Source organism: Notolepis coatsorum, assembly GCF_963971535.1.
Source record: "Notolepis coatsorum genome assembly, chromosome: 15".
In the NCBI taxonomy this organism is placed as follows: Eukaryota; Metazoa; Chordata; class Actinopteri; order Aulopiformes; family Paralepididae; genus Notolepis; species Notolepis coatsorum.
The window spans coordinates 70,910,192-70,937,305 of NC_140179.1; the positions used below are offsets into that span (position 1 = coordinate 70,910,192).

At 41.4% G+C, this 27,114-nt stretch overlaps 1 protein-coding gene across 1 annotated transcript in view; it reads left to right on the forward strand.

The window, feature by feature from the left end:
- Positions 1–1,336: 1,336 nt before the first annotated feature.
- utp20 (UTP20 small subunit processome component) overlaps positions 1,337–27,114 on the forward strand; it is a 118,058-nt gene continuing 92,280 nt past the window's right edge. Inside the window, 13 exon segments of the mRNA XM_084331035.1 lie at positions 1,337–1,470; positions 2,212–2,292; positions 3,200–3,266; positions 4,684–4,816; positions 7,538–7,726; positions 10,724–10,805; positions 11,556–11,693; positions 12,644–12,799; positions 18,403–18,552; positions 23,834–23,968; positions 24,674–24,751; positions 25,216–25,394; positions 27,011–27,113. Coding sequence (XP_084187161.1) covers positions 1,420–1,470; positions 2,212–2,292; positions 3,200–3,266; positions 4,684–4,816; positions 7,538–7,726; positions 10,724–10,805; positions 11,556–11,693; positions 12,644–12,799; positions 18,403–18,552; positions 23,834–23,968; positions 24,674–24,751; positions 25,216–25,394; positions 27,011–27,113 — 1,542 coding nt within the window. The 5' untranslated portion in view covers positions 1,337–1,419.

A 27,114-nucleotide genomic window follows, 5' to 3' on the forward strand; every position in this document is an offset into this window, starting at 1 on the left:
TTATGGCCTACAGAGGGCCATAAACTTTGGGAACCCCTGGCTTATAGAAGAAATCTGGATATTGGGCCACTGCAAATTCGCCCCCTACTGGCCATGGCAGGCATCAACGTTATTAGATCACTTTTAGGGGGGCTGTGCCTTTTATCTTGCTTTTATCACAAAACGCACAATTCTGTTGAACATTTGAGCTAAGCTGAACCACCATGCTATTAAGTTCTCATCTATTTTTAGAAATGTAATTGGTCTGCTTTAAAAATATTTTTTTTTAATCTCAAACCTCATTTTAATTGGTCTAAGGCTTATGGCATCAAAAGCACTGGAGAAGTCAAAGAACATGACTCTCACAGTGCTCCCCGGTTTGTCTAGGTGAGTGTAGGCTCGGTTCAGCAGGTAGATGACAGCATCCTCTACCCCCAGTCGGGGCTGGTAGGCGAACTGGAGTGGGTCTAGGTGGGGTTTGGTCACCGGGCGGAGTTGCTCCACGCAGCCAGGACTAACCTCTCCATGGTCTTCATTATGTGAGAGATTAGAGCCACCGGCCTGTAGTCCCTGGACGTGCTGGGAGTTGGGACGCGGGCACTTAGGGACAGGGATCACACAGGAGGTTTTCCACAGTGTCGGGACTCTCTGCAGCCTCAGGCTCTATTGAATATGAGCTGGAGCACATCACACAGCTGCGAGGCACAGGTTTTGAGTACCTTTGGGCTCACCCTAGCCCCATAATGACATTAATGACATACACAACATACAGATATATATCATGACATTTCTGACATACAAGATATGCAAATATACAGTACTGTTAAACAGAGATCCTAACAGATAATATATGGGGGAGGAAACTGTACATTAGGAGGGGGTGGGAGGGGGGGGGGGGTTTGGACATTTACGGGGCCAGGCCCATACAGATATATATCATGACATTTAAGACAATACATGACATACAGGTATACAGTACTGTTACATTTGTGACATACAAGATATGCAAATATACAGTACTGTTAAACAGAGATCCTAACATATGTTGTGTTTTATTGTGACTTACATAAAAGCGAATGGGGGACCCTGATGTAAACAAGATGAAAGTCTTTCTCTGGTCTGCATCCCCTTAACAATTGTGTGTATTGAGCTGTACTGTATTTTGTACCCATTCTGCAATCTGTTAATAAAATTTGCAATCAATCAATGAAGTGGACATGTAGATGTGAACATTAGCCACGCCCCTTCCAATCTTTCACCACGTGGAGAGCAAAACCTTCCCAGAGTGCTTTGCTGCTCAACATGGCTGCGCCCCTGCGTCTGCATGCTTGTAAACACTTCTAGCCGTATGAAGAAATAAACTGCTTTTTTCATGACACATTCTCATCGGGGCTTGTATTTTGGACTATCTGTCATCTCGCATCAAGCAACACGGCCAACATGAAGATCAAATCCAAGTCGTCGTATCACAAATCAGAGAACACTTTTAGGGTGAGTGAGTGTTGAGGGTCCTGTTACTGTATAGTGAGCTAGCATGTTGCTAATGCTACCACACTGCTTCCCCAAATCATCTACCAGAGCAGCCCCTATTTCATGACATCTTGTCTCTACGAAGTAGTTTGTTGTTCGATACGATTTAGTGCAAAATTACATAGGTTTTTTCTTGTAGCTGTGAAGATAACAATAACATCGGGTAGAGTGGGACACATGATTTACATGATGAATTGAAAATGGGGGAACCTGATGTAAACAAGACGAAAGTCTTTCTCTGGTCTGCAACCCTTAACAATTGTGTGTATTGAGCCGTACTGTACTGTACCCATTCTGCAATCTGTTAATAAAGTGTTCATTCATTCATGATCAGAAATGAGTAATTCACCTTCTCTTCATGCTAACTATAACTACTAGTGAATTAATTAACAGTAAAATAAAGATGTCCAGTGGAGCTCTTTCAAACACTCCTAGGACTCTTGATCCTAATTTTGGAACCGCTGTTGTTGCCTGTAGCTGCCTCAGTATAAAAATTAAGTATCAAGTATCTTAAATTCAACGACTATTGAGGCTTCCACCACATACTGTAACGTATTTTGTTGATGTAAATACAAGCAATGCATGTCAGTTGTTTGATTTTCTATATTCGATCTGGTTGTGCATGTTTACAGTGTGTGTGGTCAAGGAATGAGTTATAATAATCATAATAAACATCCTCCCTTATTTTGATTGTTTTCACAGTTTCAAACCTTTGCTGAAAGGCTTGCTAAAGTCAACATCGATGTCATCCATCGAATCGACAGGACTGGAGCATATGATGAGGTATGTAACCAGTCAGTCATTGTCAATGACTAGTGATGTGATAGTATAATAAAAACACAAAGTGTGTCAATATGAACTCCTGTCTGTCTTATCCTTTATCACAGAGACATTTCAAAGGTACTCACAGTTGCACAAGGGTTTCGAATTCGAACAGACAAACATTAGGGTTTGAAAGCTTGGCCTTGCTAATAAACATTTTAAATAATTTTTATAAACTGGTCAACACAGCTTTATTTCCGGCATCAGGCAGCTAAAGCCGTTTTGAGCAGTGTTGACCAGTTTATAAAAATAATTTAAAATGTTTAGCAACGCCAAGCTTTCAAACCCTAACGTTTGTCTGTTCGAAACCCTCGTGCAACTGTGAGTACCTTTGAAATTTCTCTGTGATACTTGTATAACGAACGGTTCGGTTAGAACCAGTTCTTCAGGGTAAATCTAGGTTGGTTTGCCATTGAGGAGCAAGGGACTGTGGATTCACTCGGCCAAACCTTGTTGGCGTGCATCACAGTCACGAAAGGGGCTAGGGTTTTCAGGGATTAAGAAAAACTTCCCCATTTCAGAGTGACACCCATGTAGTTTTGAAATTAGATATTGGATCAGGTTTTCCTGGGCCTTTTGGAAATGTACCCAACAGCAGTTATATTCATGTAGCTTACATCATTAGTCCTGATGCTGATGCTAATATATTGCACTGTGAATTTAAATCATTGACATTTTTATCATTCTGAACAAAGTGCATAAATTCTGTTTTAAGAAATGAAAGCATGGGTAGAGCGTGTTTAGGTGGGTTAGCTTCCCACTACATTATTGTGTATGTGGGTGGGTAACAGTAATATTTGCAGTCCTAATGTTCTTGGTGATTATTTAATGATCACTACAAATTACATTGTTTGTGCTCCCTCCCCAGGTAGTAGAAACCTATTTCTCTGAAGGACTGACGAAATGGAGAGACCTCAACTTGACAGAACATTTCAGTATGTATTAAAACGAAAGCTTTGCCGTATTGCGTATCAAGCATTAGCAACCAATCGCCCCATGACGAGTAGTGGGTGACATTTTTTAGCAAACTAGGCACATTGCGTCAAGTGAAAGAACAAGCCTTAATCAAATACAAGTGTGCTTTGTGTCAACTTTACTTGAAACGTCCATAATTACGTAATGGGGACATTTATTTTTAAAGGTATCATATTTGAGTCCTTTTCAACAAGTTAATTTAGGTCTTTGAGATGCCCTAAACATATATTTTCCTAAATATGACTCAAGATCCAGCAATAGCATATCAAACTTACCGTTAAGAAAATTGTCAAACATGTTTTAGGTTCAACTACAAGTAGAAAAGAGAAGATTTATGAGTGAGCCGCCATCTTGTACACGCACATTTTCCCAAGATATCTTTACACACACACCTGAGGTTTTTACTAACTACGTCAATTTGAAGATGAATTCTAATGGCTCGTTTCAAGAGGGAGGGTTCTTGTCACAGCTGAACTGTAGAAAAGGCACACATTTCACATTTTCCTCAGTGTTGGGACAACTCCTCATTATGCAGAAACGATGCAAAAGGAAAAGGCTACACATTTAGAATGTTTTAATACAGCATCGTGACGTACTGCTCATGTAAAGTTAGATGGAGAACACTGTATGCAACATTTAGAATGTTTTTATTTTTATTTTTTACTTTCTCTTTTTCCCCCTTTCTTTTTCAGTTTTTCTCCCATCCCAATGTTAGTCGTTATGCCAATTCCCAATCCCCTACCTGATCGTTGCCTGCTCTGCCCCCTACCGTCGGTTTGGGAGGGCGGAGACTATCACATGCTTCCTCCAACACATGTATTGTGTAGCCAATCCCCACGTCTTTTCACCTGGCAGCGCGGACTCTCACTGGGGGAGTGTAACGTGTGGAGGACACTACCTCCCCCAGGATCTGACCTCGCTGTACAGGTGCCCCTACCGATCTGTAGGAGTCGCTGTTTTACAACGACCAGGACCCACCCTCGTCGGGTTTTCCCACCCTCTAACACTGCCAATTGTGTTAGTATGGACGGTCGGCCAACCCGGAAGCACCACAGCTGGATTCGATCCCACTGTCTCTGTGGTGGTGGGCAGACGCTTAGCCCGCTGGGCCACCCGGCCGCCCACATTTAGAATGTTTTAATACAGCAATCGTGATTTACGTAAAGACATACTGCCAATCAACACTGCTAAACAATTCATTAACCCTTTCATTACCACACTACAGAAGGTTAACCCTTTACTATCACACTACAGACGGTTTCACAACATGTCTCCTTTTAATGATGAGAATGACCGCTGATTGCTTGTATTGAAAACAATGAAGAGAGACACGGGCTACTTGTAGCTAATGTAAGATTTCTCTTTTGTCTTCTCCAGCGGCCTTCTTGGGGGAGGTGTCCAACACGAGCCAGTCGTTCAACCTGCTGGTCTTCCACCAGCAGTCAATTGTGGAGAGTCTGAAGACCCACCTGGCCGTCAGGAAGAGCCTGGCCTGCCAGCCACTACTGGAGTAAGTTGTGTCTGTGTCTGCATTTGTTAGTGTGTGTGTGTGTGTGTGTGTGTGTGTGTGTGTGTGTGTGTGTGTGTGTGTGTGTGTGTGTGTGTGTGTGTGTGTGTGTGTGTGTGTGTGTGTGTGTGTGTGTGTGTGTGTGTGTGTGTGTGTGTGTGTGTGTGTGTGTGTGTGTGTGTGTGTGTGTGTGTGTGTGTGTGTGTGTGTGTGGTAATTGTAAATGGTAGGGATGTTCGATATTGGCTTTTCCCCCCCGATATCCGATATACCGATATTGCCAACTCTTAATTTCCGATACCGATATCGATATATGCAGGGTTTCCCCCCCCAAAAAAACGGAATAATTTCAGGTAATTAACATTACATATCTCCTAACACATCCCACGCCGGAAACGGCTTACGACGTGTTTCAAGTTCATGCGAATTCTGCCAATCCACGGCGTACAACGTTATTGAGATCATATTTAATTTTTTCGCCATGTTATTCATAATTCCCTCACGGAGCCTGGTCTGATGCAGTGGGAGCATGCACAACTCTGCAACGCTTCAATACTGCCGCCTGGTGGATGATCGGCGAGTTGCCAAACCGGAAATGGACAAGTCGATCTCGGTGCGTCTGGGAAATGCGTCCGGCACTCGCATATTGTTGCGGGACTGTATACACACGTCCGTGTGTAGCGATCGCTGCCATAGCGCAATAATCGATACGATTTGGCCGTTTATTATGATTATACAAACCGGAAATGGTTTTAGGAGATCGCCGTCAATTAAGTGGGCTCTTTTTCCTCCAGTCTCATCGTCGAACGGTAAGAGGACGCTGACGTCATTTTAAGCGCGTTTGTTTATTATTATCCATGCAAACTGCTCTGATCAATATATCACCCATACTACATAAATCATTTACTGACGATCACGGAATTATAAACGACCCCCCCCGTTCATCCTCGCATGATCAGTCATAACGTTTAGGATCATGTACAGTTGAAATTTTTTATATAGCGTGTATCGCCAACAAACGGCATTTGATAATCTATATATGCGTTTATGCCTATATCTCACGTTCTAGGAATTACTGCAGAAAACAATAAAAACATATTTATATTCTAGACGGTATTTTCGTATATGAATCTATGAATGAAAAAGTAAAACGTTCCTACATCCTGAACGATAGATAATCGATGTTGAATGGGCCATAGTAATGTCAATTTAGCAATACAATTTAAAAAGTTATAGCCCTGCAAAGAAGGTGAACATCTCCATAGGCTTACAGTGCTGGCAGAGAGTGGTATAATATGCTCAAATTGCGTGGCAGGGAATGTGTTAACACAACATGATGCATAGAACATCTCCATAGGCTTACAGTGCTGGCAGAGAGTGGTATAATATGCTCAAATTGCGTGGCACGGAATGTGTTAACACAACATGATGCATACTTTTGACAATGAATAAAATAAGAATTTGTTCTTACTTGCTTGCCTGGGTAAATAAAGGTTAAATAAATGTAATACATTATTTTTTAAACTTTTTTTGAAAACCGATACCGATAATTTCCGATATTACATTTGAATGCCAATATCGTCCGATAATATCGGTAGGCCGATAATATCGGACACCCCTAAATGGTGCATTTATATAGTGCTTTTATCCAAAGTGCTTTACCATTCACTCACACACAGATGGCGGAGGCAACCATGCAAGGCACCAACCTGCTCATCTGGAGCAATTAGGGATTAAGTGTCTTGCTCAAGGACACTCCGACACGCTGCCTGGGAGGAGCGTGAATCTAACCGGGAAACCTTCCAATTACCAGACGACTGCTCTACCTCCTGAGCCACTGTCGGCGTGTGTGTGTGTGTGTGTTTGGTGGTAGGATGGCCTAGAGGGGCCGAGACGGCGAGGGTGGCTGTTATCATATCTCCGTTAGGGTTGGGTACCTTTCACATTTGAACCGGTACCGGTACCTGTGAATCGATACCGGTACCCAACGGTACCTTTTTTTCGGTACTTTAGTCTCTAAAGATGTAATCTACCTACCTCAGTTGTAAAAAAAAAAAAAAATAATAATAATAATTCCAAACTTCAAATAATTTATTATTATTTATTTAGAACAATTTGTTAATATTTACTGTGTATAATATTGCAGCGAGCGTTGTCTGCATCTAGCTTTGTAAAGTAACAACACTTGCAACCGTTTTCGGCTTGCCATTGCCCTGACTGCTTTGTTGTTGTTGAATCAAGTCAAATCCTAGGTAAGCGTGTATTGTGCGTGTGAACGTTGACGTGAACGTGCGGCACACTTCATAGGTTTCTTTTTCACGGTCAATTTTGCGGTAAACGAAACGTTGACGTCACCACAAAAAAAAAAGTACCAAAATGTGGCACCGGCGGATCTCACGTTACTCGGTAGTACAGAGTCCCGACGTGATTCGGTCGGTACCCTTAATTTAGTTAGGTTCGGTACCCATCCCTACACTCCGTCCACTGAACTCTGATTTTTCTGAAGAAAATACATTATGTGTGTAAACTGTGTATGTGTGTAACTAGGAGGGGTGTGTGAAAAGACTAATTTAAATTGTAAATTGACAAAAAAAAAAGGAAATTATTTGTTCTTTGTTTATTCTTTACCGGTAGCAGATTTTAGTGTAACAAAAGTATGCATGAAAACACCTATTCTTTAAGCTCTTATTATAAAGCAACTATGCGTCCCTCCTCCCCTTCCAGCCTGGTGGTGCAGCTGGCCAGGGACCTGCAGACTGACTTCTATCCCCACTTCCCGGACTTCTTCCGCCTGATCACGTCCATCCTGGAGACCCCGGACATGGAGCGGCTGGAGTGGGCCTTCACCTCCCTCTCTTACCTCTACAAGTACTTGTGGAGGCTCATGGTCAAGGACATGACCACCGTCTACAGGTGAGAGGAATTAGCTAGGGCTGTACCGAATGTAATATATATATATTCTTTTACATTCGAAGCTTCTATTGAAGTTGGAGCTTCGAATGTCTGTCGTCATATTTAATATTTTTAATCATTAAAAAAATAAAAGAATCCTCAAACAAAATCCTCAATTTGAATAAAGTGATTCATCTGATTAAATTAGTCTTTTTTTGTATTAAATCAACTTTCTTTAATGAATATAACTCGTCAGTTTCGTCAACATAAATAATCCAATAAGGGCACGGTTGGTACGAAAGTGATGGTGACGTCTTGATGGAGCGCCGAGCGGATGCAGATAGGCTACATCATTTATGATAAATGTTTTATTTAAATTTTTATGACAAGTAATTTACTATAATAGTATAATACTATAATATTAGTGTAGCCTAATCTTTATCTGCAACTGTGACGAAAACCCCCATTGGTTTAAAGTTTAAACAGAATGAATAGACAACAAAATATATATTTGAATGTTTATTTAGAATTCGAATGTCAACGTTATGAATGAAGCTTCGAACTGTTCGATACAGCCCTAGAATTATCCCCGTGAGGGGATTTCTAGAAGCAGTTATTAGGGGGCGCACTGATACCGATATCAGATAGCGGGCCGATACCAGGCTAAATCAGGGCATCTGTGTGTTCAGATGTTCCCCTTTGCGTAACGTGTCAGACATCAAGGAGAAGTGTCTCGATTTGGTCTCAGTATATACTGTTCACTTAAGATGATTGGCCAGAGTGGTACCCCTGAAACTGGAGGGAGCAGAATGGCTAGGCGCGAGAGGAATGTGTCGGTGCTGGAGCAAGCGCACCAAGCACAGGGCTGTGTGTGTATTCTGGGGTCGCTGCAAGTTAACCCTTTAATCGCCGTCATTCCCGCCATGCTTATTCTGCCGATGACGCTGTACAGCGTCATTGATATCAATATTTCAAAAATCTGTGATCGAAATCATATTTCTCCCCCGGAGACATTATATGTACTGGTGAGCCCCTGTCAACTCTCTAACGGTTCAAGAGCGCCATCTGGTGGCCGATCGGCAGATCGCCCAGGGCATAAACAGGGAAGTGGACGCTGGTTCTCATTTCAATTTGGTCCGATCACTCGCTATAGGTCCCGGGACTCGAGCTCGACACAATGGATATCGATCCGTTGCCAATAACTCGATAAACAACATGATTTGGACGTATATACTATTATACAACCTGGAAATGGATCGGGTATTTCTATATCCCATAATAGAAAAAATTCTGTTCCACGCTCATCTCCCAACGGCGCGAGGAAGCTACGGTGAGTTTCAGCGTTATTTTGTAATGTCTTCTATACTAACTGCTCCAATGATCATATCACCCACACTAGATGAATGATATAACGTTGCCCACGGAATTATAAACGACCCCCCGCCCATCCGGTCATCATCAGATCATACGTAGTAACTTCTAGAAGTACGTCCATTTGAAATTTTTCATCTCGCGCCGATTGCTATCAAACTGTATACAATCATCAATATAATGCATTTGGGGCTATAAATCACGTTCTGGAGAAAGCTGCAGAAAACGATAAAAACATACTTATACTTTAGACCGTATTTTAGTATGAATATGTGAATGAAAAAGTATAACGTTGCTACACCCTGAACAATAGATATAGGACTTTGAATGGGCCATGGTAATGTCAATTTAGCAATACAATTTAAAAAGTTATAGCCCTGCAAAGAAGGGGAACTTCTCTATGTTAAATACGGCTGGCGAGGGATGGTAAATTATGAATTTAACCCCGGCGATCAAAGGGTTAATCTCCCCACTGTATTTCTCTGGAGTCCGTGTCTGGCGCGCTGAGAATCTAGCCTGGAGCTGGTTCAATCCTTTCCCCCGCTGCGAGGTTCGCGGCGCTCTGTGTCGGGCGCTTCCTCTGTGGACGTGGACGTGGACGACGATGTTAATTTGATTTGATTTGATTGAATTGTTGTCTAAAATATGCAAACAACAAACAAACATCAAGTACAGATATAGCCATAAGCCGTTCAAATAATAAATGTATATACATTTTCTTTATAAAAAAATTAACAAAAAAACAAAAGTTAATTTTCTTAAATTCTTTTGTCATTTACATATTTGAAAAGGAGTGGGAAGAAGCACTTATTTAATCCCACCCCTTTTTACGCATCATCAGATCATACTATATTAACTATACTAATTCATACTTTACTAACTGCTCGTTTTTATTGTCAGACTTATATTGAATATTTTTTTAAACATTTTTGAATAATACCTTATTAATATTTGCCAAAACTGTAGCTTACCCTGTATAGTTTCTCTAGCCATTTTATATACATATATACATACCTACATATGCATGCTGGTGTGCAATGAAGTGAAGCAGGTGCCGTGTGGCGTCCATGTTTCCATTCCGTTTCAACCAATACTTAAAGGGATAGTTTGGACTTTTGGACATTAAGTCGTATGAAATATTTGCTAGTAGCAAACGAAAGTGTTAATCCACACAACATAACCTGTATGCAAAAGGGTTAGATATAATATATATACAAAATACCTCACACTGTGGGACTAGTTCCAAAACATTAACACTCTTTTTGTTTGCTGCCTGCCTCTGAAGCTTTGCGGTTCGCGAGGTAGCTTTCACAATGATCATGAAATAAATAATGATCATCATTACATATTGTTCATTCGTAATGAGAGTTAATTGATTTGTACGACTGCAAGACACTCATCAGGTTGTAGATAAAGGTAGCTAGATAACATTCGGCCACTAAATGTCACACTAGAGCACCAGTATGTCACTTATCCAATCTTTTCTTTAAAAGCAATACTTTATTCCACACCTTTCTAAAAGCTCTGGATGTTTTATTTGATTTATTTATACCTTTTTATTTCAAATTTTATAGTACCTTTTAATTTGTCATATAAAAAAAAACTTTATGTAAAAAAATGTATTATACAAATATTTCCTGTCTTCAGTTTGTACAGCACGCTGCTGGCACACAAGAAGGAACACATCCGCAGGTTTGCGGCAGAGAGCTTCTCGTTTCTGATGAGAAAGGTGGGTTAAATGAACACTTTTTAAACACCCATAGCCGTTTTCTCTCTGTTCATGTCTATCTTTTTGTCTTTGTTTTAGTTTTTTGTTGTCTATTCTGTTGTTTTAGAATGTTTGAATTTGAATGTTTTTTCCTTCTCTTCACATGTTTTATTTCTCGTATTCACTGATGTTTTAAAATGCTTTGAAGCACTCTGTGCACTCGTGCTGAGAAGGGCGCTATAAAAATTAAGTTTTACTTACTTCTAAATAGTAAAAAGAAAAAAAAATGATTAGCATCAGACACCTGGTCTGTCTGATGTCTGCTGTGTCCTGGTTGGGTCTGTCTGATGTCGGCTGTGTCCTGGTTGGGTCTGTCTGACGCCGGCTGTGTCCTGGTTGGGTCTGTCTGACGTCGGCTGTGTCCTGGTTGGGTCTGTCTGATGTCGGCTGTGTCCTGGTTGGGTCTGTCTGATGTCGGCTGTGTCCTGGTTGGGTCTGTCTGATGTCGGCTGTGTCCTGGTTGGGTCTGTCTGATGTCGGCTGTGTCCTGGTTGGGTCTGTCTGACGCCGGCTGTGTCCTGGTTGGGTCTGTCTGACGTCGGCTGTGTCCTGGTTGGGTCTGTCTGATGTCGGCTGTGTCCTGGTTGGGTCTGTCTGACGCCGGCTGTGTCCTGGTTGGGTCTGTCTGATGTCGGCTGTGTCCTGGTTGGGTCTGTCTGATGTCGGCTGTGTCCTGGTTGGGTCTGTCTGACGCCGGCTGTGTCCTCTCAGGTCCCAGACCTGGACGCCCTGCTGAGTCTCATGTTCTCAGACCTGGAGCAGCACCCGAAGAAGGCCGAGGGTGTCGGCCAGCTGCTGTTTGAGATGTGCAAAGGAGTCCGCAACATGCTCCACTCCTGCGCTGCCACCGTGAGTTTTCGTGTTTCACCTGCAGTTTTTATCTGGCGGACTCGACTCTACTCATAAGATAAGATGATCCTTTATTAATCCCCTTGGGGGAAATTCGGGTGTCAAAGCAGCATGGGGGGGGGGGGGGGGATACAGAGATTCACAGTCCTATACAGTCCAGTATCTTTAAACACTATAGATACAATATAAAATATAAATACAACTACAATAAAATATAATATAAAAGAAAGTACTAATACAAGATAGTCCAGTGATATGACTCTCAAATGAGTCACGAGTCTCGTCTCACAGTAACACATATGGTGCTTTTTAAAGAGATGTCCTGATTCAGCATCACCTTTTACATTTGAGTACATTTTTTTTTTTTTTTTTGATCCACTTTTTCTCCCATTTTTCTATATTTTTCTCCCATCCCAATTTCGTATCATCCAATTCAACCCTCCCCTGTCACGAACGCTGTTTCTTGCCTCCCACAAGCCGGCTGCAATGTGGACTAAGTCATACATAGCACAAGTCCCCTCCGGTACTTGAGGTAACAGCAGTCGCATCTTTTCACCTGCGCAGCTCGATCTCTTAGTGTCGAGGAGTAACGCGTGGGAGGCTCACGCTGCCCCCGACACTTCCTGATTCTACTGCGCAGGCGCACCAACCGACTTGTAGGAGTCGCTTGTTCACAACGTTCGATCCCCACCCTTCAGTTTTTCCCTCCCCGTAATACGGCCAATGTGTATTACTGCGGACGACCAGCCAAACTGAAAAACAATGTGGAGAGCTGGATTCGAACACGCGAATCCTAGCGTCTCCACACTGGTGGCGAGTGCCTTAGACCACTACACCACCTAGCCGCCCTACATTTGAGTACATTTCTTATGGAATGACCGTGTTTGATCTTTCTTTTCTCTCTCCGCCTCTCTTCCTCTCTTGCTCCATCTCACCCCCCTCTCCTCCAGGCCTTTCCTGTGGCTCTGAAGAAGCTGGGTCCGTCTACCGACCAGGAAGTCCCTCTCCCCTGGGACACTGTCAGGGACGCCCTGGATCACATGGCCCTGGCTGCAGCCGATCACGCGGACAAAGAACACTGCCTGGTTTTGTGGGAGTCTCTACAGGTTAGGCTGGATATACACATGGTAGTGTGTGTAGGGTTGGGTACCGTTCACATTTGAACCGGTACCGGTACCTGTGAATCGATACCGGTACTCAACGGTACCTTTTTTTATGTACTTTTACAACTGAGGTACCGGTCGTACAGTAAGTCGCTTTGGATAAAAGCGTCAGCTAAATGACTAAATGTAAATGTACTTTTGTCTCTAAAAAATGTATCTACCTACCTCAGTTGTAAACATTTTTCTCCAAACTTCAAATGATTTATTATCATTATAATTTATTTAGAACAATTTGTTAATATATACGTATATATATATATACACATATCTTTAAATAAAAATAATGTTTTACAAAATAACAAGTATAAAACGATTAAACAAACCACTCTAGCAGGAATGAACTATTCAGCGGAACTAAAAGGTACTTGTATTGTGCGCGTGAACATTGACGTGAGACACACTCCATAGGATAATAAAAAAATAGTACTTTTTTTTGCATTACCGAAATGTGGCACCGGTGGATCTCACGTGAATCGGTACTCGGTAGTACCGACGTGATTCGGTCGATACCCTTAAAAGTACCGGATTCGGTACCCATCCCTACTAGTCGGTATGTCTGTGTGTCTGGTGCCCAGAAGAACCTAGGGCATGATTTGGAAGAGGGACGTTGTTTGTTGGCTCAGCTGCAAAGCTGTAACTAATCATAATTTATTTAATATACCTAACTCTTACCATAACCCCCTAACCATAACCCTATCGATCACATCCAGAGTCCCTCTGGACAATGGAACCTACCATATACAATTTATAGGTCACCCTATTCCAGTCTAGAATACCTTCCGTCTTCGGATTCATTTCATTCATATTTTACAAGCACCAATCTTTTGGAAATTTGGCGCGAGCTGGCAACATGAGACTCATCCTAGACGCGAGATGTGATATTCAGATGGTTGGCCTAAGAATCAGAATCAGAAAGGTCTTTATTTGCCAAGTCGTTTTCACATACAAGGTATTTGCTTTGGTCATTTTTTCGGTGCGACATTAGCGGACAGACATTAACTCATTCTGCGCCATTGCTTAAGTGCGCGAGAGGGTGCTAGAACGCCACCGCTTTAATCAATGGGGGGACTGCGAGATTTGCGAGTGCTTAAAATATAACTTAAATGATAGCTATGGGTCTAATACACCCGTCGATTATCAGTGAGTTGCTTCCAGTCAACATGTACAAAACGGATTGTATTTTTATCTGTACATTTCCGTTTTATACCGTTTTGAATATGAGTATAGTTTTGGTGATTCTTAGTAATTCCAGGAAAAGACGCGATAATAGCCCTTTAGTGGAATACGTTGTCATTTTTTGCCTGATTATCTAATCTTCCTGAAATCAACGCTAGATCATCATTATTATCCTTCCTCGTGCAAGAATGAAAAGAGCCCTGGACCGATAATATTAAATGGGATATAAACTAAATTAAATATAGCACAATAGAATATAGTACAATACAGATAAAATAGGAATAGAAATAGGCCAGGGCTGTGCAATTGGGCAGTTATGTGCAAAGAGTGAGTCAGTGAAGTATGAACAGGTATGTTTGTAAGAAGTAGTCTATGGACAAGGTTTGTGTCCACTTTAGTGCTGACTGAGTAATTAACCCTTTAATCGCCAAGGACGAGTTAACACGTCATTCTCCGCCATGCGTAATCTGCCAATGACGCCGTAACACATCATTGAGATCAATATTTAAAAAATCTGTGATGGCAATCATATTTCACCCGCGGAGACTTGAGATCTCCTGTTGATCTCCTCTCAACTCTCCAACGGTTCAAGAGCGCCATCTGGTGGCCGATCGGCGGATCGCCCAAACAGCAAACCGGAAACAGAAAGTGGTGCTCATCCAAATTCGGTCCGGCCACTCGCTATAGCTCCCGGGGCTCCATGTCGACACACTGGATAATCAATCGCTCGCCCTAACTCAATAAACAACGTTATTTGGACGTATATAGTATTATACAACCTGGAAATGGTTCATCTAGATCAACATCCCATAATAGGAAACTTTCTACTCCAAGCTGATCGCCCAACGGCCCGAGGAGACTGGGGTAAGTTTCAGCGTTTATTATTACCGTGTTCGATACAAACTGCTCTGATGATCATATCACCCACACTACATGAATCATCTAACGTTGGCCACGGAATTATAAACGACCCCCCCCCCATCCGGTCAACATCAGATGATGAGTAGTAACTTCTAGAAGCACGTACAATTGAAATTTTTTATCTGGCGCCGATCGCTATCAAACTGTATTTGATCATCAATATAATGCATTTATGGCTATAAATCACGTTCTGCAGAATGCTGCAGAAAACGATAAAAACATATTTATACTTTAGACCATATTTTAGTATGAATATGTGAATGAAAAAGTAGAACGTTGCTACATCCTAAACGATAGATACTTGACGTTGAATGGGCCATAGTAATGTCAATTTAGCAATACAATTTAAAACGTTTTTTTTTTTATCCACTTTTTCTCCCATTTTCTATATTTTTCTCCCATCCCAATTTCGTATCATCCAATTCAACCCTCCCCTGTCACGAACGCTGTTTCTTGCCTCCCACAAGCCGGCTGCAATGTGGACTAAGTCATACATAGCACAAGTCCCCTCCGGTACTCGAGGTAACAGCAGTCGCATCTTTTCACCTGCGCAGCTCGATCTCTCAGTGGCGAGGAGTAACGCGTGGGAGGCTCACGTGCCCCAGACACTTCCTGATTCTACTGCGCAGGCGCACCAACCGACCTGTAGGAGTCGCTGTCCACAACGCCCGATCCCCACCCATCAGTTTCCCACCCCCTAATACGGCCAATGTGTATTAGTACGGACGACCAGCTAAACTGAAAGCAATGTGGAGCGCTGGGCTCGAACAGGCGAGCCCAGCGTCTCCAGTATTCGTGGCGAGCGCCTTGCCCACTACGCCACGTAGCTGCTGTTGTGGAAAATGTGTATACGGGGGTGGAGGTAGGAAAGGGGTTAGTCTTGACTAGTTTAATATAGGTCAACTAGCAGAGCTCAAAGACACTAGGGCGACAGTCTGGCTGATGTTCTTAAAACAACCTCAAGTATAGGACAGATAGACATTTCAAGTAAATCACATCTTGTTCTTTTCTTTTTTAATCTTGACTCCAGCTTTGTCTCAGGACGATAAACCTTTAGACTTATCTTCTGTTTTTATTCTCTCTTCTATGTTAAATCTATGTGTCATCTTAATGTGCGTCATGTCATATCTGATATAATATGTTACGTCATCATATCTGTCATGTCGGGGCAGGGCTGGGAAGGTATTATCTGGGGGCACGTGGGGTTGGGGGGTCAGAGTGTTTTTTCAGTTATGGTGACCGTCTGCTAATCCATAGCTCTTCTGTTAAAACTTCTTTTCTTAAATAAATTACCTACTTGTTGAAATTGGAAACAACGTCTCCTGCTGTGTCAACGACAACCAAGCCACAACACTGCCCTACAATTTAAAAAGTTATAGCCCTGCAAAGAAGGGGAACATCTCCATAGACTTTCAACAGTGGCAGATAGGGGTATATGATCCGAATAATCCCTGGCAGATAAAGGGTTAACACTATAGGTGCCGGCCAGAAATCCGGAAAATGACTGTGGATTGCCAGCGCTATTTGTCTATGGAGAAATTCCCCTTCTTTGCAGGGCTATAACTTTTTAAATTCTATTGCTACATTGCCATTATTAGGGCCCATTCAAAGTCCTATATGTATTGTTCATTGTGTAGCAACGTTAAACTTTTTCATTCACATATTCATAGTAAAGTATGGTCTAATGTATACCGGTAAGTATGTTTTCATCTCTTTCTGCAGCTTTCTCCAGAACGTGATATATAGCCCCAAATGCATTATATTGATGATGAAATACAGTTTGATGGCAATCGGGGCGATATAAAAAATTTCAATTGGACGTACTTCTAGAATGATCTACGTATGATCTGATGATGACCGGATGGGCGGGGGATCGTTTATAATTCCGTGGGCAGCGTTATATCATTCATCTAGTGTGGGTGATATGTTCATCATAACAGTTTATATGGAATACGATCAAAAATAACGCTGAATCTTACCGTATCCTCCTCGCGCCGTTGGGCGATGAGCGTGGAACAGTCATTTACCTATTATGGTATGTAGAAATATCGGGTCCATTTCCAGCTTGTATAATAGTATATATGTCCAAATCATGTTGTTTATCGAGTTATTGGCAATCGATCGCTATGTATTGTGTCGAGATCGAGTCCCGGGAGCCAAACAGAGTGCCCGGAAGTAATATGGCCGACCAGCACAACCTCCATAGCACTTCCTGTTTGGCGATTGCGCCGATCGGCCACCAGATGGCGCTCCTGAACCGCCAGAGAGCTCAGTGGGTCCTCCTGGTGGATCTCAGGCCAGCGGAGGGGAAATATGAATCCGATCGCAGATTTTTGAAATATTGATATAAGGACGCTGTACAGCGTCCTCCGGCAACTTGAGCATGGCCGGGAATGACGCTGTACAGCGTTTCCCGGCAGTCAAAGTGTTAAGGTACTGTTGTTGTTGTTGTCAAAGTACCCCTTTAAATCATTCTCTGCCACGCTGTTTCCGGGATATGGCTATGCGCTGCCACGCATTAAACCAATGGAGTCAGTCACCTTGTTTGCAGGGCTATAACTATATTCTATATTATAGCTATGGATGCAATACTATGGCCCATTTGACATCGAGTATCTATCGTTCAAGATGTGAAAAAGAAAAAAAATGTCCATCCATACATTCCCGTTTTATACCGTGGTGAATATAAGTATGGTTTTAGAGCGGTTTAGGGTAATTCCTGGGAGGCTAGTAATAGCCTGCGACGTGTATTATATATTATCCATTGGCATTTCGTTCCTACACACGCTACAATCAAAAATTCAAATGCATATGATCGGTATTATGTTCCATCATGAATGCATGAAAGGGGGGCGGGGGTCATTTCTGATTAATTGATTGTCAATAACGGCATTCGTTAGTACAACAACATACGCTGATCAGGGCGATGGCTATGAAAACAAGGCACAATCAAGCTGAAATGTACGTTAAATTGCTCTTACCTGTGGCCGGTGGGATTCCAAAAAGAATATTCCAATTATTTGATTGCCATCATGGTAGATTGTATGTCCATTTGGCCCACGACATAACCCACCACAGCATAATTAATTGGGGGTCCCGAAAACGATTCAATGCGATCGAGTGAAGCCCTAGCTTCAGGTTACTAGAAAAGTCCGCCCGGACCAATATAATCGACGCACAGGCCAATACACAGACTTTCAAAGGATGTGCAATACCGGCCGCAACCCACCAGGCAGGGTATTGGAATTTTGCGATCTCAGACTCATTCCCTATGATAACACCAGGCTCCCTGGATGGATAATGAATGGAAATAGCGAATAAAATAAATAACGATCAAATGACGAGTATACTCGTTGTTGGCGTTCAACGATTGGCGGCCAATAACGAGTTTAATCGTTGTTGGCAGAGAAAGAGTTAATCGGTGGTGGTGTTCCCCCCCCCCCTAACAGACCAGTGTAGTGGAGGTCCTGGATCTCCTGGAGAAGCAGGGAGATGAGGGCCAGGCGGCAGAGCAGCTGGAGAGGCTGCTGTTCATCTTCCACACCCTGACGGGCCACAGAGACGGAGCCAAGATCACCAAGCCGGAGGCTGTCTGCCAGGTATTGATTGATTGATTGATTGATTGATTGATTGATTTTCTTATTGATTTTATTTTGACAATATATACTAATAAACATGTGACAGAAGCACAGTCTGGAATACTACCAAGGATAGACACAAAGCTCGGAGCTTATTTCCATTGTGGTCCTTGTAGAGCAGTGGTCACCAACCTTTTTAAGCCCAAGATCACTTTTTATTTTTTGGTGAAGGCAAGATCTACCTATTGAAGCATTGAGAGAAAAAGACAGCCAAGATTGTACTTTAAACTAAATTACTTTTATTTGCCTGTATTCTAATTACATGCAATGCTTTGGTCCAACATTAAAACGTCAAAGTAGAACTATTATGTACTTTCTCAGTCAGTGCTAAGTGCAGTCATCTTATGCAGCATCACTTTTCACATCAAAACAAAAGTAGAACTGCTACTTGCTGAGCATATGTGTGTAGGTTTTTTTAGATAACAGGTATTAGGGGTATATCTTATATAAGACAACTAACTAAAATGTGATCTCATTGGATGTGCCCTGACAATTAATGCTTGTATATCTTATCGTGTGTTGTCATGTTTGTTTATATGTTTGTTTAAAAAATTATTTAAAAAAAAAAAAAAAAAAAAAAAGTAGAACTGTAATGTGGACTTTCTCATATTATTAACATTGACAAACATATTTACAATTAGCATTTTATAAAGTAGAACTGTAATGTGTACTTTCTCAGTCAGTGCTAAGTGCAGTCAGTGCTAAGTGCAGCATCACTTTTCACACCAGAACAAAAGTAGAACTGTAATGTGGACTTTCTCATATTATTAACATTGACAAACATATTTACAATTAGCATTTTATAAAGTAGAACTGTAATGTGTACTTTCTCAGTCAGGGCTAAGTGCAGCATAATTTTCACATCAAAACAAACGTAGAACTGTATGTGTACTTTCTCAGTCAGTGCTAAGTGCAGCATCACTTTTCACATCAAAACAAAAGTAGAACTGTAATGTGGACTTTCAGGGTAAAATACATTTTTTTTTTTTTTTTTTTTTTTTTTTTTTAATATAATAATAATTTTTAATTTTCATGGAAAGATCTACAGGGACAGTCTCAAAGATCGACCAGTCGATCAAGATCGACGGGTTGGTGACCACTGTTGTAGAGGAACGAAGTGTTCCAGACATCATACCAGGGCTCGAGACTAACGATGTCCCGTCGTCCCGGGGACGATCAAATATTGATTTGGGACGAACAGAAATCTTTTTTGGTACGCAAACGGGACGGAGAGGATTTTATTTTTTTCACAGGAAATGTCAATTAGCCGACTGTCAGTGCGCGCATATATATATATATGAATTATTCTACGTTAATAAAACATACCTGGTGATCAACTACAGTTTGCTGTAAACATTATGATATGTGTGTAGTGTTCTGATAACGACGGCTGGGCAGCGGGAGCTGGATGCTGGATTTGCGAATAGCATGCAGCTGCAGAGCCGCAGAGCGGGGCCGCTGTGCCTGCACAGTGCAATACTCCAATTCAGCCATTGGCAATTCAGCCGTTGGGTGGGGGGCGCTGTTGAGCGGGCCTGTGACCGGACCTGAAAGCGCCCCTGGCTCTGCGGCTCTGCGGCTCTGCAGTTGCATACTATTGGGATTCGTTGGGAGCAGCACGGAGTCTCGACTCGGGACTTATTTTATTTTATTTTAGCAGCAGTTATCAATATCGACCAGGAGGACAGCGCGATCTAAGGGACATGTTTCATTACTAGTAGAGTTGTTCCGATACCGATACTGGTATCGGAAATGCCGCCGATACTGCCTAAAATGCTGGTATCGGTATCGGCGAGTACACGTAAATTCTAGCCTCCGATCCCATGATGTAATTTATCTCCTGCCGAGTCCTGCGGAGAGTGAGGATTATAAAATGAACATGTTTTAAAGTGTGATGCTGTGTCATTTTAACAGCAGATACACTTTCTTAAATTCCATTGTCCCCGACAGTGCGGTGTGACGGGGAGCTCGGACGGGAATCGGGATGTGTTTGGCTGGTGTTATGATAGCATTAGCTGGAAAGATAGCTAGTTGGAACAACATCCGCTTTTAACGTTACATCAAATCAGATGATCGCCTGTCCTTTCTCCAGGACCTAACACTGTCCGTGACCGTCTATCAACAATAATGCACCCACGGTGAATTGTATTTAAGTTAAGTAGCTACGGACTAGCGTTAGCTGACTATTACTAACGTTATCTTAATGTCAATGCGGGAAGACGAGCTAGGTCAGTTAGCTTAGCTTGATAACGTTACCGTGTCTAAAGTTGGTGCTATTCACATAATCCAGCAATAATGGCTGCAGACCTGCAAGCAAAGTACAGCAAGTGCCAAAGGATAAGAGTCTGAGGCGGAGTTTCAAAAGAGAATGTTGAATATTTATTTTGCATCAAAAATCACAACATGAACGTTCTATCTGCCACTAGCTTACAGACTGAATAGGGTATATCTGCAGAGCCACTGAGTAGCGAGTGCAACACCGTTTAATGTCCGTGTGGATCATTGGAGTAGGGTATATCTGCAGTGCTGCAGCCCATACTCATTGATTAATGATACTAATACAAATCTATACAATCACCTGTTGTTGAATAAATACTATACGTTCTAGTTATTACTAAAAAACAGTATAACAGTATCTGAAAAAAAAAAAAAAAAAAAAGGTATAATTTATATAATTTTTTTTAATTTTTTTTTATGCACTGGTATCGGATAAATATCGGTATCGGCCGATACCCAAAGCTTAGGTATCGGAATCGGATCGGAAAGGGAAAAATGGTATCGGAACATCTCTAATTACTAGTCAAGTGTCATTATTACTTTAGTTATCAAAGGTGGAATCTCTGGACGCAATGACATTACCGGTATATAGTTTAAAGCTAAACTACGTTTTTCTTTCTTGTTAGAAGAGGGATAACTTATTCAGTTAGATTTGATTTGATCTTTATTTATCTAACATTTTCAACCATAAACACACACATTTGTAATAACTAAAAAAAACTAAAACGAAATAAAATACAAATACATTTAAATATATTTTCCTATGGAAGGAATAATCAACATGGCTCAAATTGGTTGACTATAACAGCACTGTGACCAAATATCCCTATACTAGCACCTTGTTAAACACTTTTATATATATATATATATATATATTTATTTTTAATCATAATTATTCTTGTGAAATCTTTCCACCTGGGAGGCTTTTGACTAAATCAATTTATTCTCCCCTTCTCTGAATGGTGTTTCTTATGGCAATAACAACTATAGACGACAAAACCAAAGTAAAGAAACAACATTTGATTTTTGGGACGGTTACATTCACTTTGGGACGGTTAAAATTGTATTTCGGGACGGTTCTGGGACGGTGGTGAAAAAAGTTAGTCTGGAGCCCTGATCATACAGACATCGTAAAGACACATGACATCACAACACATCACATAGACATAACATAGACGCATAAAAACATGTAAAAGTGGTGTGATATCATCATGTTGACCTATACCGTTGCACAGGTAAGACGTGACATTATTTTAACCTATACAGTTGCACAGGTAAGACGTGACATTATTTTAACCTATACAGTCAGTTGCACAGGTAAGATGTGACATCACTTTAACCTATACAGTTGCACAGGTAAGACGTGACATTATTTTAACCTATACAGTAGGGGAGATATATGCTGTGTTTCCACAGCTCACAGTAATGCAACAAATTAATGGTGTTATCAAAAGTAGCATTATTTTGATTGGTTGAAAAGTATAATATTTGTAAATTGGTAGAAATTGAAATGCTACTGAAAGAGCAAATGTCACTTCCACAGTAGGTAAGATTAGCTGTTGCTGTAGCTTATTTAAAACAAAAATGTAATCCAAAACCTCCAGCCATAAAGGAAATAGATCTTTAGTCTCTAGATAATATCGGGGCGACAGTGGCTCAGGAGGTAGAGCGGTCGTCTGGTAATCAGAAGGTTCCCGGTTCGTTTCCCACTCCTCCCGGGCAGCTTGTCGAGGTATCCTTGAGCAAGACACTTAATTGCTCCAGATGAGCAGGTTGGCACCTTGCATGGTGAGTGAATGGGTGAATGTGAGGAACAAAATTGTAAAGCGCTTTGAATAAAAGCGCTATATAAATGCACCATTTACCATTTTATAGGCTACCATAATGACAGGGGGGGGGGGGTAGTTTGGAGGGCTGTCCTTGAATAAAGAAATTGTCAACTAACGTTAAAGGGGAACTCCACTTTTTTTGGAAATGAGCTTATTTAACATCTTCCCTGGAGTTAGACAAGAAGATGCATACGGTACCTTTTTTGTCTCTGTGCGTGCATTTTAGCTTTGGGAATAGACGCTCTGTTAGCATAGCTTAGCTTCATCACTGGAAGTGAGGCAGGACAGTAGCCTTACAGTGCCTTACAGTGTATTGCAAGGTCTGACATTGACCAAACTTGATATGCATGACCTTGGTGGGCTCTAGGTCAACTCCTGAAAAGGGGGTCAATGTCAGACTTTGCAATCAAAAGTTAGGGGGCTAATAACCCTTGCCATAATTTCAGTGCGCCCCCTAACTTTTGATTGCAAGGTCTGACATTGACCCCCTTTTCAGGAGTTGACCTAGAGCCCACCAAGGTCATGCATATCAAGTTTGGTCAATGTCAGACCTTGCAATACACTGTAAGGCACTGTAAGGCTACTGTCCTGCCTCACTTCCAGTGATGAAGCTAAGCTATGCTAACGGAGCGTCTATTCCCAAAGCTAAAATGCACGCACAGAGACAAAAAAGGTATGCATCTTCTTGTCTAACTCCAGGGAAGATGTTAAATAAGCTAATTTCCAAAAAAAGTGGAGTTCCCCTTTAACAGTCATGGTATTTGTCGATGAGTTTAATCAACAAATCTGTAAAATTGTGTTTCCCACATGCAATAATGCAGAAGGACCTCTTTAAATCTAGAGCCTACCAGAGATGCGCTTATAATTCTTCACGAAATTATTATAAATAAATAAATACCAAATAAATAAATAAGACAACCGTTGATTTTCCCTTATGCAATTTTGTGATGTGCCCTCTGGTTGTGAAGTGATACTATGTTTCTCCTGTCTATACAGACGGTGTTGAGGCTGATTCAGAGCCATGCTCTCTGGTTGTGAATGATACTATGTTTCTCCTGTCTATAGACGGTGTTGAGGCTGATTCCGAGCCATGCTCTCTGGTTGTGAATGATACTATGTTTCTCCTGTCTATACAGACGGTGTTGAGGCTGATTCAGAGCCATGCTCTCCCCGGATCCTGTTCCCGTCTGCTCCTCCAGATCACCTCCTCCCTGCTCCTGGGGGAGAATGTCTCCCTGCCCCCCATACTCATCCAGGAGATGGTCCAGAAGGTCTGTATATATATATTTTATATATAATAATTATATATAATTATTTATATATATATACAGGTGCAGCTCAATACATTAGAATATCGTGGAAAAGTTATTTTCTTTCAGTAATTCAATTCAAAAAGCTAAACTCTCATAGATTATAGATTCATTACACACAAAGTGAAATATTTCAAGGCTTTATTTGTTTTAATTTAGATGATTATGGCTTACAGCTCATGAAAGACCCAAAATTCTGTATCTCAGACAGTTTGAATATTATAAGACATAAATATTTTTTATATAGAAATGTCAGCCTTCAGAAAAGAAATGTTCATGTATGTTCACTCAGTACTTGGTTGGGGCTCCTTTTGCACAAATTACTGCATCAATACAGCGAAATATATAGTTTTTTCCACGATATTCTAATTTATTGAGCTGCACCTGTATATATGTGTCATGTGTGTCTGCGTGCGTGTGGGGGGGTAGTGTAAACAGATTGCCAGATTTTGTTTTATCTGCACTGTAATAGGCAGCCAGGCAGCGAAGATGCTTTTTATAGCCATAAATGGCCTAAAAGCCTGTTGAACCTCCTGTAATATTTGAATCCTATGCACATGTGATATTGATCCACGGATTGAAATAAAGTGATTAAAATGTGTGCCTTGGCTCCTGGGACTTTTGAAGTTTTTTTGAAGTGTCACTGACTCCCTCCGTCTCCATCAGATATTCAACAGCAGGATGGAGCAGGAGGTCATCCTGGAGTTCACCAAGGAGATGTTCACCATGAAACAGTTTGAACAGGTTTGTCCTAAAAAAAATACACACGAGATCTTGATACAAGGATGGACTGTGTACACACCAAACCTGAGTTTTTAAATCTACTTTGATGGTATAAATAGATTTGTCTGTACATTTCTACGGTTTGTAAACATTAGACTAAAAGATGGACCAGTTGAATGACTAGCTGGGGGTGTGGATGGTGCAGTTCCATGCTTGTATATAGAGATGTAAGTGATTGCAGGATAAAGGATTACCCAGAGAGAAAACAGGAGAGGCCAAATTATTATTTACAGTGTATTTTATGTTGGTTTAAATGTATGTCCTGTGAATTGTTTGTTGAAATGGAATAATCGAGATGTCTTATGTTTGTCCTGTGAACTGTTTACTGTATGGAAATGAAAAAAGGAAAATAAAAACATTGTGAAAAAAAGAAGAAGATGGACCAGTGTTTTGAGTTACGACGAGTCCCCCTGTCTCTCCGCCAGCTCTTCCTGCCCAGCTTGCTGAGGTTCGTGGCTGGGTTGTTTGGCCGCGGCGACTCCCTGTGTCGCCACAGTGCCCTGGAGGTGCTGGTCAGTCTGATCCTAGCCAAGGCGCCGCCTCCTACCGATGGCTCCATGGCCTTTGAGACCTACCCCCTGCTGTTCACGGGACAGCGCTCTGGGTGAGTTCCAGCGGAGAGGGATTTCGATTGGATTTGATCTTTATTTATCTCGAACAACCATAAACACACAAACTTGAAATAACAAAAAATAAATAAAAAATAAAATAAAAAAATTAATAAAATACAAATAAAATTAAATATATCTTCCTTTTTTTTTTTTTTGATCCACTTTTTCTCCCATTTTCTATATTTTCTCCCATCCCAATTTCGTATCATCCAATTCAACCCTCCCCTGTCACGAACGCTGTTTCTTGCCTCCCACAAGCCGGCTGCAGTGAGGACTAAGTCATACATAGCACAAGTCCCCTCCGGTACTTGAGGTAACAGCAGTCGCATCTTTTCACCTGCGCAGCTCGACCTCTCAGTGTCGAGGAGTAACGCGTGGGAGGCTCACGCTGCCCCCGACACTTCCTGATTCTACTGCGCAGGCGCACCAACCGACTTGTAGGAGTCGCTTGTTCACAACGTTCGATCCCCACCCTTCAGTTTTTCCCTCCCCGTAATACGGCCAATGTGTATTACTGCGGACGACCAGCCAAACTGAAAAACAATGTGGAGAGCTGGATTCGAACACGCGAATCCTAGCGTCTCCACACTGGTGGCGAGTGCCTTAGACCACTACACCACCTAGCCGCCCATTAAATATATCTTCCTATAGACATGGAAGCAATTGTCAACATAGCTCAGGACAAATGGTTTTGTTTGAGAAGGGACAGAAAGAAGCAAAGCTTATCTGGTCCTGCCCCTTCCTTACAATATCATATTAATATTATATATCAATATAAAAAATAATATACCTATCCACTACAGCAAAAGATAAATAAATAATTACAAAAGTACTAGTTCACGTTATTTTCTCCTAACTTATACTTGTCCAAGAATTCCTGTTTATATCTGCATTTAAACATTTCAATAGTTAGATGAGTAGAGCAGAGCAGAGGAGGATTTCTTTCTTTCTTTTCATCTCATTCTAATTCATCAGAGTTTATTTCAGTGGCACCCTGCAATCAGGGGTGTAAAGTACTTGAGTAATTGTACTTCGTTACAATACTTTAACGTACTTTATTTAAAAACAGCCAATCAAATCCCCATCAATGGAAAATTAACCCGCCCATACCCATGCTGATTGGTCATTGTGCAAGACTAGAAAGCGGGGATCTTTGATTAAACACCTGCTATCAGAAGAATAGACGGTCAGAGTGACGAGCTACAGAGATGGCCACAAACGATGGAATGAGTTTGAGACCCCTGGACTATCCCTTGCAATAAAAAAAAGTTTTAACTTTGACATTTTAGTACTTACCGTAAGTACATTTAAAAGTAGAAACTTTTTTACTTTTACTCAAGTGTGTTTTTAGCCAGATACTCTGACTTTTACTTGAGTAAGATTTTGAGACGGTACCCATACTTTCACTTACCGGTAAGTATAATTTCTGGGTACTTTTTACACCCCTTGCCTGCAATTAAACACTGTTGATCTAAATAAAAGGTGACATTAACTAGAAAATACACTGTAGGCGATTGATGTGTTATGAGAGGCAGACAAAGCCTTATACTCAAAATACACAAAATTAGCAAAACAGTAATAATCTGTTTATTTTCTCTCTCTCTGGCAGGATGTGTAACAGTGAGGAGGCTGGCCAGGCCAGCAGCACTGGCCCACAGAAGGAAGCAGTACCGGTTCCAGAGCTGGTTCTGTCTCTGATTGGTCCAGACCTGA